Source organism: Neurospora tetraspora (genome assembly GCF_033439725.1).
Source record: "Neurospora tetraspora strain CBS 560.94 chromosome Unknown B0H65scaffold_4, whole genome shotgun sequence".
In the NCBI taxonomy this organism is placed as follows: domain Eukaryota; kingdom Fungi; phylum Ascomycota; class Sordariomycetes; order Sordariales; family Sordariaceae; genus Neurospora; species Neurospora tetraspora.
The window spans coordinates 3,013,900-3,025,233 of record NW_026944386.1 but is presented as its reverse complement, the minus strand read 5'-3'; the positions used below and the strand labels follow the sequence as shown (position 1 = coordinate 3,025,233).

Sequence of the window (11,334 nt, the reverse complement as noted above, 5' to 3'; positions counted from 1 at the left end):
TCCATGAAAATAAAAGGGAAAAAAGAATGTCACCTGTAGGATTCGAACCTACGCGCCAAGCAAAAAAGGCAGCGCGTTAACCACTCCGCCAGAGTAACTTCTTGACAATCAATCATCATATTACTCTTATAAGCAAGGGTAACCCCGCATGCTGTGCAACTGTCGTCTTGTCGCGTTGATGATCTCGGTTTGTCACCTTCATCCCTCGTCCATTTCCATAATCATAGCCAGATATGACATTTGGTACTTCCAATCTGTCCGTTATTTTCACCGATCAATGTCTCCTTACTTCCTGCCACGATACCAGCCGTTCAATTGAGCCGATCATCGAAGTTCGAACCTTCGGTCAGCTAGTCGCGTTGCATTGTGCGTGGGGTTTCTCTCGTGGCATGCTTGACGACCAGTCATGAATAACAATGCTTCACAAGAAAAAGGGGAAGGTAAGCGGCGACCGATAGTCTTGCGACGATTCCATGCGTTCGTCTCAGGGGCAGCCCTTGGCAGGTGATACATACCATGCGCTTGGTACTCGAGGGTGGCAGAAATTTGGGACATAAAATAAATCTGGGACATGGCCATTTGTATGGGAATTGCAGGAAATCTCATTGACCCTTCTCACCACGCAGCCATTTCTCAAGATATCAAGATGCAACTTTCACAGCTGATAGACCTGATGATTACTAGCTTATTCCAACTTTCAGCAATAAATTTGGTTGCGGTTTGCTCAAGAAATTCATCGTTCCCTTAGTTCATGTCATATACCAAGCCTGAAGCGGAAGCCTGCACCGCCTAATTTATAGGGCATTGATACCAAAAACTCAATTTTTCTAGCCCAAGAAAATTTTTGTTCATGATGCACTTTTGGATATTGGCTTTTCTTTATTCAAAGGCCCTATATTAATTTTGGTAGAATATTTGAAAAGTGTTGAGTGGTTGAAATGGAGTTGGTGGTTTGGTTTCTTAGCATTTTGTATGCAGATTCGAGTGTCCCAGATTTATTTTATGTCCCAAATTTCTGCCACCCTCTCCCTATGGGGAGAGGGTGGAAGAGCCTTGGCGCCCAGAGCCAGAAAGGCACCCACCACCCTCGAGTATGATCGATGACGAGGAACATCTCTTCCCTTCCTGTCCATTTCTATTCCCAGCCTCACCAGCGGCGTCGCCTCGAACCTGAAGACGGCGAAACTATCGGTTGACTGATGCAGCTCTCGTCCGAACTTCCTGCCTGCTACTTATCTCTACATGGCGGTGGAAGGTCCTCAAGGTTCCAAGGTTCAACTCAACCGAAGGTCGCTCCTTCCAACTTGAAGGTTTTTGGGCACAGGCAAACGCGAGTGCACCTTCACTGCCAGAATCGCAGGAGATGCCTTCACTTTCGGCAGCGACGACCAGTCGCACAAGGAAACCGCTAAATCTCTCGTACCTCGCCAAAACATCTGTTAAGAGGGGTAGTAGAGCGATCTTTTTTGCCATACTAGTTAAGGTTGAGACTCACTAACAGATGCTGGAGGGGATACATACGAAAACGCCTCCTCACTCTGCGCTTCAACGTGCCGTGAAGCAAGCGCTTTGCCATCGCATCTTCTTTCCTCGCTTCACCTTCAACCCACTGGCACGTTTGAACGGCCGGGGACAACAATCGAAACCTTCGACGCTGGAGATATCGACCGGGCCAAGTGGAAACCCTCGTTATTCTGGACGCTTCAAGCGGTTTTCAATCGGGTATCGAATGCCCTTTCTCAGTTCCCCGCCGTGCGTTACATGAGATCGCCATTTGGTTACACGAGGAAGTGATCAATGGACAAGATGGGTGGACAAGAGGAGCTGCCGGACGAGCCTATGTAAGTGCTATTCTCTATCAACTCATCATGCTGTACCACACTCTTGTCTTGTCAGCCAACCCCGGATCACTTATCTTTGTTGTCCTCCTGCTGGCCACTCCACCAACTTTCTGGGGGTGGCAGCCAATCGCTATCGGACCCGGACAAGCCCACTACGTACGACAGCGATGCATGTGTAGCACCTCTGCTGCCCAAGCGAGAAAGGGAGTCTTGATCCTCTGTTCTACCTCATGCCACGGCTCGAGGGGCTCAAGGCCCAATGAACACGGCGACCAAGTGGTCCCAACAGGCTGACCTGTTTCGGCTGCATTGACCACCATCAGCCATCCAGCCAGCCAGCCCTGTTGTCATTGGAATGACACCAGCTTCGATCTCCATCGGCTGTCGTAGGGCCGCCATCTCATCATACAGCTATGCATCACCTTTATATGGCTGGCTGGCTGCCCCATTGCCCATCAACATGCAGTCCGGGCCACGTTGCTTCGAGAAGCATTGCCGTTCGACATCGTCAAGTCCAGCGGGGCCGCTATCACCGCTCTTCTCCCCTTACACCACACAGCTTCTCACGGACCTTATTTGCCCATGGCGACGACTGTCGAAGCTAACCGTTACCCCAGGAAGAAGGTCGCCATCGTCGGCAGTGGTGTTGCGGGAATCGGTGCTCTATGGGCCTTGAACAGAAGCCCTCATGATGTCCACCTCTTTGAGGCTTCCGACCGGCTGGGAGGACATACAAACACGGTGGACTTTCGAAAGGGAAAGCATAGCACCCAGGTTGATACTGGCTTCATCGTCATGAACGAAGCCACCTACCGTACGTCTTCTCCCCAGTCCCACTTACGCATCGGTACCTTGCAGTAGTCTACATCGGCTGCTTGTGTGGTTGCATGCACTAACGTCACCCCTATAGCCAACCTCCTCAACTTCCTCAGCCACATAGGCATTGCGCCCGTCAAGACGGAGATGACCTTTTCGGTCTCTAGAGACTACGGAAAGTTTGAGTGGGCTAGATCCTCACTAAACTCCCTATTTTCTCAGCGGGGCAATATCTTCTCCCCACGAATGTGGCGCATCATATTCGATATCATCCGCTTCAACCAGCATGCCCTCGATGTGCTGAGAGTGGACCTTGAGGACACTACCCAGGCAAAGAGCCAGCATGCCGCCATTCACCCTGAGGAGACAATTGGTGAATACCTGGACCGCGAAGGGTACTCGGATGCCTTCCGAGACGACTACCTGATTCCCATGACCGCGGCTGTGTGGAGTACCAGTCCCGACAAGTGCTCTCTCGAATTCCCTGCCGTTACTCTGATCAGATTTCTGTGCGTATGACCCTCACCATATCTCGTGTCATTGTGTTCAAATGTGCTGACCTCCTCGCAGATGGAACCATCATCTTCTTTCCACAGTTGCCGCCCGCCCAGACTGGCTTACGATATCCACAGGCTCCAAAGGCTACATCGACACGGTCATGAATGGTTTCCCGTCGAACCATCTGCACCTAAAGTCTGAAGTCACAAGGGCCACAAACGAACCTGACGGCCGTGTTCGTTTGCACATCAAGGGCGGTCGCTCTGAGGTCTTTGACCATGTGATTCTTGCCACTCACGGCGACCAAGCTTACTCTATCATCCGGGACTCAGCCACCGACGAGGAGCGAGATATCCTGCGCAACTTCAGGACTTCGGATAACGTTGCGGTGTTGCACTCTGATACCTCGCTCATGCCGCAGTCCCCGAGGGCCTGGAGTAGCTGGAATTATCTGACGCGGTCATCTCCCGTTACTGGCAGGAACATCGATCAGGTATCGCTGACTTACAACATGAACATCTTGCAGCACATTCCCCGGGAGCAGTACGGCGATGTCTTGGTGACCCTGAACCCCCTGCATCAACCAGACCCTTCGACGGTTCAAGGAACCTACATATATGCGCACCCGCTCTACACCCCCGCCGCAATCAAAGCTCAAGACCGGCTCGACTACATCCAGAACACCCGAGGTATCAGTTACGCAGGCGCCTGGACTAAATACGGGTTCCATGAAGATGGATTTAGCAGTGGCATTCGGGTTGCCATGGAACACTTGGGAGGACGGGTCCCGTTCGAGTTCAAGGATTCGACATATAGCCGTGGCAGAAAGCCCGAGCTGGGATTCCTTGACTGGCTGTTAAGAGTCTGGATCTGGTTGATCCAGGTTCTTTTCATCAGCGTGTTGGATAAGTTCAGCGCGCAAGGTGCAGCAAGCCGCCGACTGGCCTCACATGTTAATAGCAAGGTGAACGGCTCGGTCATTGCTGCTCAGAGGGTTTCGGGACACATGAATGGTGGCTATGGATACAGCAAGAAGCACATCTGATGGACGGGGTATATACGAGAATCAGGGATTAATGGGTACCCCACGAAGGCAAGTCACTAATGAGAAAGGAAGGCATCGTAGGTTCACAGAGGGGAATGTAGATACATGAAGGACATGGCAGAGCTCTATGGGCGTTATGGGGCCCACGTTAGATTGACTAATGGGGATGATTGGCTTCAATAACGTACTGTTTCCTACGATGCCCAGGACATACACGCCGTGTGACATGTCATTTGTTATTTTCAACGCTACTATGCTAATTCTATACCGACTCTATCCGTGCCCAGGTTCTAACAGCATATACTTTTCTTTCGCGACGCCCGTAACAACGCGTCGTAATTCATCGATCGCAGATAACCTTCCTCACTTCGCAATGTCCTCAAAACTCCTCTTCACAGCCATAACCCTCCTCCACCCTCGCCGTCCTATTCTTGTTCTTCCTCCCCTTACTAGTCTCCACCCCAAACGAGTACTTCTTAATCCTCGGCCCTTCACCCACAAACAAGCTCGGATGTCTATCGCCCGGTAACGTCTGAAACATCAAACTCTTGATCACGTTCCCCCTGCTGAAAGCATCATACGGTCCTACATCTGCATCTGCATCATCATCATCGTCTCCCCCGAATCCCGAGAAACCGATCCTATCGATCGTCTTGCTCGGCACGCGCGAGCCGTCGAGCAAGGAGTAAAGTCCCACCGTCCCGTCGTCGTGCGCGGCGGCCGCGAGGTTGTAAGGAGTGTAGTGCGGCGAGGAGAGGACGTCGAAGCCGATGTGGATGTTTTCGGCGTTGCGGTAGGAGGGGAAGGTGAGGATGGGGGTGGTGGGGGTGGACATGGTTAGGGGGTTGAAGGGGGTTGGTTTTCTTGTCCTGGGTCGGTGTTGTTGTGGTGGTTTCTGGTGGTTGTGATAGGGTTTGTTTTTGCTGCTTCTGCTGCTGCTACCAGGACCGGAGCCAGACCGCGAGGGTTGCCAATCCATAACCGTATCAATACTAGTAGTACCGTCACCGCCGTCATTATCACTGATGGTGCTACCCTTTTCAGTCTTGCACCACCGGATGTCATACAGACGCATGGCGCTCATAGGACCCGCCACCAGCACCCCGTGGCTCCCGACAGAGCGGACGTGCGCCGCACTGCTGGGGTGCTTGATCCAGCCCCATTCCTCCTCGGGGACGCGCATGTCCAGCACGCAGACGCGGCCGGTGCGTCCGCCGACGAGGATCACTTCGGCTGGGTTGACTGTCAAAAAATCGAGGCTGAGGACTTCGCCGTGCTTGGCCATGGGTGGTGCTGAGTCATGGTTGGTCTTGGAGGAGGAGGATGGCGGTGGAGGCTTGGTTAGCCAGCTTAGGCGGGAGTCGTTGGTGAGTTGGAGGAGACCGACGTCGCCGCCGGCGATGCAGGTGAGGCGGGAGTAGGAGGGTGCCGGGCAGGAGGTGTTGATGACACCGTATTTGGTACCCTTGGGGGTGGGCGCGGAGATTTTGATTAGGTTGGGGGCTGTCGAGGGGGTTAGTCGACTACTGAGCTTCATCATGACTAATGTGTTGAGAGAATATGGGGAGGAGAAAGACTTACAGTTGCCCAGCTGCCATGTCGGCCGCTCCTCTTCTTCTATGGGAGGCTCGGATTGACTTGGAGAGAACCAAGCGATGGAGGGAGTGCGCGTCGGCATCCTAGATGTGAGGAACATCCGACCGGATGGCTCATGAAATCTGAGCGAGGAGAGCTGAGGAATGGTGATTGTTTCCGGCATTGGCATGAAATCCGTCCGCCTGTATCTGACGTTCGCGTAGGCGAAGTTGATTCTAATAGCGATGTAAGATCAGCATTTTGCCAAGTGTCAAGGCAGTTAGAACAACTTACTCATCAGCCCCATCCCTCGGGATGTACGAGCTCGTCAAGGAGTCGTCGTCAACCGCTGCTCTGATCATCAGTATACCGGTTCAAACTGACCTCTTGGAAAAAAGCACCTACCGGCATAAGTAACTCCCAGCCCTGTCCTCGAGTCCGAACCTCCAACCCACAAGTGAGAAATGGTTCCAATCATGATCCCGTTTTGAATCAGGTCCGGCCAGAGGTCGACCTTTCCCTTGTCACTCAACCCTCTGGCCCATGATTTTATCACCGTATCGTCATCTCGGCCATTGTGAAGCACTGGCCTATCCTGGGCTGTCTCTCTTTCCAGGAACCCTCCCAGAAGAGGGTCTTGCAGGATCTTTGCTCGCTTTAGTTTTCGAGGGAACGCAAGTAGCCTCTTTGCCTTTTCCTCTTCTACACGCTTCTTCTCCTCGAGAAGACGACGACGCTTTACATCGTTATTGGTGTAGCGAGTCGTTGGTGCCGTTTTGCTGTCTTCTATCTTGAAGTATTTGCCCTTTTCGGGGTCTAGAAGAGTGTTAGTGAGCTATAACAGTCTATGCGGGGGTTGCCCGCTCCCCGGTTACGTAGCTTTCCCCATCTCGGGTCGGATTCCACATCATGGAGCACTCGTGGGTGCGAAGGAAAGAGTCCACCATACGTACCAAAATAGAACCCCGGGAGCTCTACCGGCATCTTCGAAGTCTTGCTCTCGCCGCTGCCAAGTCGGCAAGATATGGACAATGTGCGTTCTCACAAAAAGGGGACAAAAAGCTCCTTACAAGTATCACAATGTGACAAATCCTGCCACAGGCCACGACAAGAATAACCTCTTGTTCGTCTCGAGGGTTTTGTCTCCGCTGGCCTTTTCGTCTGTGCTTGGCCCGTTTCTGTAAGAGAACCCTTCACACGCAATCTTTCATCCAAACCTTTTCCCCACACGTCCTCACAGCCCACAAACCAGAAATAACCGTGCCAAGTACAAGGCAGAATGGTTTGGTTCTTCACGCAACGCTGTGTCGCCCAAAGCTCAACAAAGCTGCCTTAGGAGCTTGCGCTTCACAGACCGCTGCCAAGTTTGCTTGCTTGCTTGGCAGGAGCGATGTTGTTCTCGGCTGGAATCTGGCAGCCTGTCCTAGCCAAGCGTTTGTGCAAAGCCTTGAAATGCTTGGCCCTCTGCCTTCCCGAAACGTCTCTTTCGCCTGCCTCTTTTGCTCGTTCAATGCAGACAATGCACGATAGCTCTTTCCTTCTGATACAACCAGTCCGCCGCCGTGTGTGACACAAGGGGAAGTGACGACCGATCCTCTATGCTGCACTACCGATCCAATCCGTACCGGCAAGCCAAGAGTAAGTTTGAAAGGTCGTCTTCAATGAATGATGATCGGAGGCCATGCGCAGTTGCTCCCGCGATAGGTATTGCGCGTTGTATGCACTGTAAGCCGAAAGTAGAGATACAAAACACAGTAAGTATCTGTGAACGTAGTTAGCGACTGTTGAAATTTGCCTTTGGAATGCCGAGACTGTGTCTGAGCGCGTTTACGTTGTTGAGCACTTACCCAGGAGCGTATTGTGTATTAAGGATCTGACGTTTTGACACACAAAGGTTGACCGAGTCGGTAGTGGCGCCAGAAGCCAGTCAGAAGTTGAGGGAAGAGAAATAGTTATGTCATTGCGCTCGTCTCGTGGCCAGCTCCATGTTAGCGTGGTGTTCAGACTTTTTGGAGAGTCAGGCAGGCCCACTTTGCCAGGTCACGGGTACCTGCATTTCCTTACCTACAACACCACCCAACTCCTGGGAAACCACCCAAACATGAGGAGCTGAAGGACCAAAAATCTCCAGTGTGCATTCGAGTCTCTAGGAGTCACCCCAAGTGTCCAAGACTTCACGCGCTCAACATGGCAGATTTCACAGGAACTTATTAGGTTATTAGATTTTACGGTTTTAGTATTAGTATCTAAGAAATGTAATGGGTACGTATACCCCTAAAAAGAAGTTGTGGATACAAATTCCAGAAAGAAAAGCCTGGCGGCAAACTCCCAGCCCTAATCTAAAATCTTCAATGGCTGAGTTGCCACCAAGGGGTATACCAAGGGGGGGTCATATGGAGTTATCATCCCGTCATTTCAATCAGGCAACCTTCATGAACATTGCACCCGGAAAATCATTATATCGCTTATTGCGACTTCTCATGCTGAGTAGAGACACGCTGGAGAGAGACAACTGTGAAGGAAGTGATGTTAGCCAGTGTCCAATGGATCAAGGTTAGATAGAAGGGATTGTAACTTACCAAAGTCCTCAAGCGAGCGCTGCTTCTGGTTGCCCTTGGGGGACTTGCCGTGCATAAGGTTATCGAAGCCAACGCTGTCCTGGAGGATGTAGTAGACACCGCCCATGATGCAGAAGATACCGAAGGAGAAGATCCAGATACGGACAACGGCGACGATGGAGGTGTCGGAGTGCTCGAACCAGCCCCAGATGGTGAAGCAGGTGGCAAGAATATCAACGAGGAAGATAGCACCGCTGAGCTGCCACGAGGGGATCGAGGACCAGAAGGGACCGTTGGCACGAGTGATGAAGATGAGCCAGTTCTCAGTGAGAGAGATCTGGAGGAAGAGAACCTCATCCATGTTACCGAAGTTCTGGACGATACCGCCGTTCTCACCCTGAGCGTACATGGTGGTGACAGTGATCCAGGTACCGATGGCAAGGACGACACCGAGGAGGACGGACATACCCCAGAGCTTGGGGAGGTTCCACTTGACGGGGGTCTGCGAGTAGGGGGCGTTGTCGTAGGCAATGGCAAGGGTGGCAACATCGGCGAAAATGGCGATGAAGACAACAAGCTCAATGTTGAGGGAACGGTTGAGAATGGCGATCCAAAGACCGAGGAAAATCTCCAAGTGGATGGACAGAGCGATACGGTAGACAACGTAGGCGTACATGCGGTGGAAAATCTGGCGAGAAGTCTTGAGGGCATCAATGATGGCACCGAGACCAGGGGCAAGGAAGACGATATCGGCAGCGGAGCGGGCAGCATCGGAGGCACCCTCGACAGCAATACCAGTATCAGCCTTCTTGAGCGAGGGAGCATCGTTGACACCGTCACCAGTCATGGCAACAAGGTAACCGCGCTGCTGGAGAATCTCGACGACGTTGTACTTGTGCTGGGGGAATACCTCGGCGAAACCATCGGCAGCCTCAACGAAATCGTAGACCTCAGAGCCGGGCATGTCACCGCCACCACCGAGACCAAGGCGCTCAGCGTTGTAGATGTTGGTACCGAGACCGAGCTGGCGAGAAGTCTCGCGAGCAATACCGACGGCATCACCAGTAAGCATCTTGATGGAGAGACCGAGAGTCTTGGCCTCGCAGACAGTCTTGTAGGTATCATGACGGGGGGGATCCATGCAGGGCATGATACCGAGAATCTCCCAAGAACCCTCACCACGCTTGCGGGCAACACCAAGAGAACGGAAACCACGGGTAGCGAACTCGGCAACCTTGTTCTTGTAGGCCTGGTCAACCTCCTCGGGGATGGGGTGGTCCTCCTCGACAGTCTTCAGAACGAAAAGAGGGGCACCCTTGACGCAAGTGATGCGCTCACCCTGGGGAGACTCGACAACGGCGACGACCTTCTTGGAGACGGGATCGAAGGGGTGGAACTGGATAACCTTGTACTTGGAGAGGACGGACTTGGCGCGGGGGTAGAACTTAAGGGACTTGAGGAAAGCCTTGTCGATGGCATCAATACCCTTCTTCTTGCGGGAAGCGGCCAAGCAGGCAGTAAGCATGAGGTCCTCGGGGTCCACACCAGCGACGGTGTAGGGGTCATGGAGGGAGAGCTTGTTCTTGGTGAGGGTACCAGTCTTGTCGGAGCAGAGAATCTCGACGCCAGCAAGGGACTCGATAGCGGAGAGCTTCTGGACGATGGCCTTCTTCTTGGCGAGGTAGGCGGCACCGACAGCCATGGTGGTGGTGACGACAGCGGGAAGACCGACGGGGACACCGATGATGGTGATGGCAAGGGTGAACTCGAGGATTTGGACGATGGGGTTGGAGCGGTAGAAAGAGGAAACCCAGACGATGAGGAGAGTGAAGATGACGAGAATGAGGAGAATGGTACCGATACCGTTCAAGACCTCAGTGAAGTGACCAGTGCCGCCGCTAGCAGCGTTGACGAGGGCAGCGGCACGACCGACGAAGGTGTTGTCACCGGTGGAGGTGATGACGACGAAAGCCTCACCACGCTTGACAGCGGAGGAAGCGAAAACGTTGTCACCCTTGTGCTTGTCGACAGCAAGAGACTCGCCGGTAAGAGCAGACTGATCAACCTGGAGGAAGGCATCATCGGTGACGATGCGACCATCAGCGGGGATAATGGTACCCTCCTCAACCTGGAGGATATCACCGGGAACGACCTCGGGAGCCTCAATCTCCTTGAGAGTACCATCACGGAGAACGACAGCCTTGAGAGCAAGAGTCCTGAAAGGGGAAGTAGGTTAGCGGATTGCTCAGTGGCGTTGTTTGGCGGCTCGTTGTTGGCAACTTACTTCTTCAACTCGTCGACAATAGAACCAGCCTGGAATTCCTGAACGAAACCGACAGCGGCGTTAAGAAGCAGCAGACCGCAGATGACACCGAAATCAACCCAGTCCTCAAGACCGGCAGCAAGGACGGCAGCACCCTGTAGTAGTACTAGTCAGCATCTATGCGGCAGAGTCGCGTGGGGGCGCCGTCGCGTTTCGTTTCACCAACCGCAGGGATAGCGGGATGGATCGAAACGCTTCTTGGCGTGTGATGGCAACGTACCTCCATGACGAACTGAATGGGACCGACGAAGAAACCAAGGAACTTGAGAAAGTGGTTCTCCTTCTCCTCCTTCATCTGGTTGAGACCGTACTTGCGACGGCGCTGGACAACCTCCTCGGATGTGAGACCGACACGGGTGTCAGTCTGGAGCATGTCCTCGGGGACGACGCGGCCGCCACCGGCGGGAGTGCCCTCTTCCTCCTCCTCCTCCTGTTGAAGTGGGTTAGAATGCTGTGCGTTGCCAATTGGGGGTGTAGTAGACAACTTACAACATCGTTTCCATCGTGGGACTCGAGATCCTCGATGAGGGCATCGATGTCCTCATCCTCATCATCATCTTCAACCTTGGGCTTAGGCTGGTAAGGAGCACCCTGCTCCGCCGCCTTCTCGTCGAACTTTCCGCTCTCGATGTTGGTCGACAGCGCAGGAGCGCCGCTGGCCGAGTGGTCCGCCATTGG

General features: G+C 53.1%; 3 protein-coding genes and 1 non-coding gene across 4 annotated transcripts; 1 reads left to right on the top strand and 3 right to left on the bottom strand.

The window, feature by feature from the left end:
• Nucleotides 1-27: 27 nt before the first annotated feature.
• On the bottom strand, nt 28-98 carry B0H65DRAFT_t243. The gene has a single exon. It is a non-coding gene; the product is annotated as a tRNA-Lys (tRNA).
• A 2,181-nt stretch (nt 99-2,279) lies between these two features.
• B0H65DRAFT_201241 (FAD/NAD(P)-binding domain-containing protein) lies at nt 2,280-4,437 on the top strand. Its single transcript, XM_062821789.1, has 3 exons — nt 2,280-2,655; nt 2,752-3,166; nt 3,228-4,437. Exons 1-3 carry the CDS (start codon nt 2,424-2,426, stop codon nt 4,198-4,200), a joined length of 1,620 nt encoding a protein of 539 aa, XP_062681878.1. The 5' UTR covers nt 2,280-2,423; the 3' UTR covers nt 4,201-4,437.
• Nucleotide 4,438: 1 nt separating this feature from the next.
• Nucleotides 4,439-6,962, bottom strand: B0H65DRAFT_201285 (uncharacterized protein). Its single transcript, XM_062821790.1, has 5 exons — nt 6,729-6,962; nt 6,181-6,591; nt 6,070-6,124; nt 5,782-6,011; nt 4,439-5,703 (listed from the first exon to the last, which is right to left on the bottom strand). Exons 1-5 carry the CDS (start codon nt 6,757-6,759, stop codon nt 4,580-4,582), a joined length of 1,851 nt encoding a protein of 616 aa, XP_062681877.1. The 5' UTR covers nt 6,760-6,962; the 3' UTR covers nt 4,439-4,579.
• A 1,278-nt stretch (nt 6,963-8,240) lies between these two features.
• B0H65DRAFT_426022 (uncharacterized protein) lies at nt 8,241-11,331 on the bottom strand (the record flags this gene model as incomplete). The annotated part of the gene is made up of 5 exons (XM_062824612.1): nt 8,241-8,287; nt 8,355-10,549; nt 10,618-10,751; nt 10,877-11,086; nt 11,146-11,331. 5 exons carry the CDS (start codon nt 11,329-11,331, stop codon nt 8,241-8,243), a joined length of 2,772 nt encoding a protein of 923 aa, XP_062681876.1.
• Nucleotides 11,332-11,334: the final 3 nt, after the last annotated feature.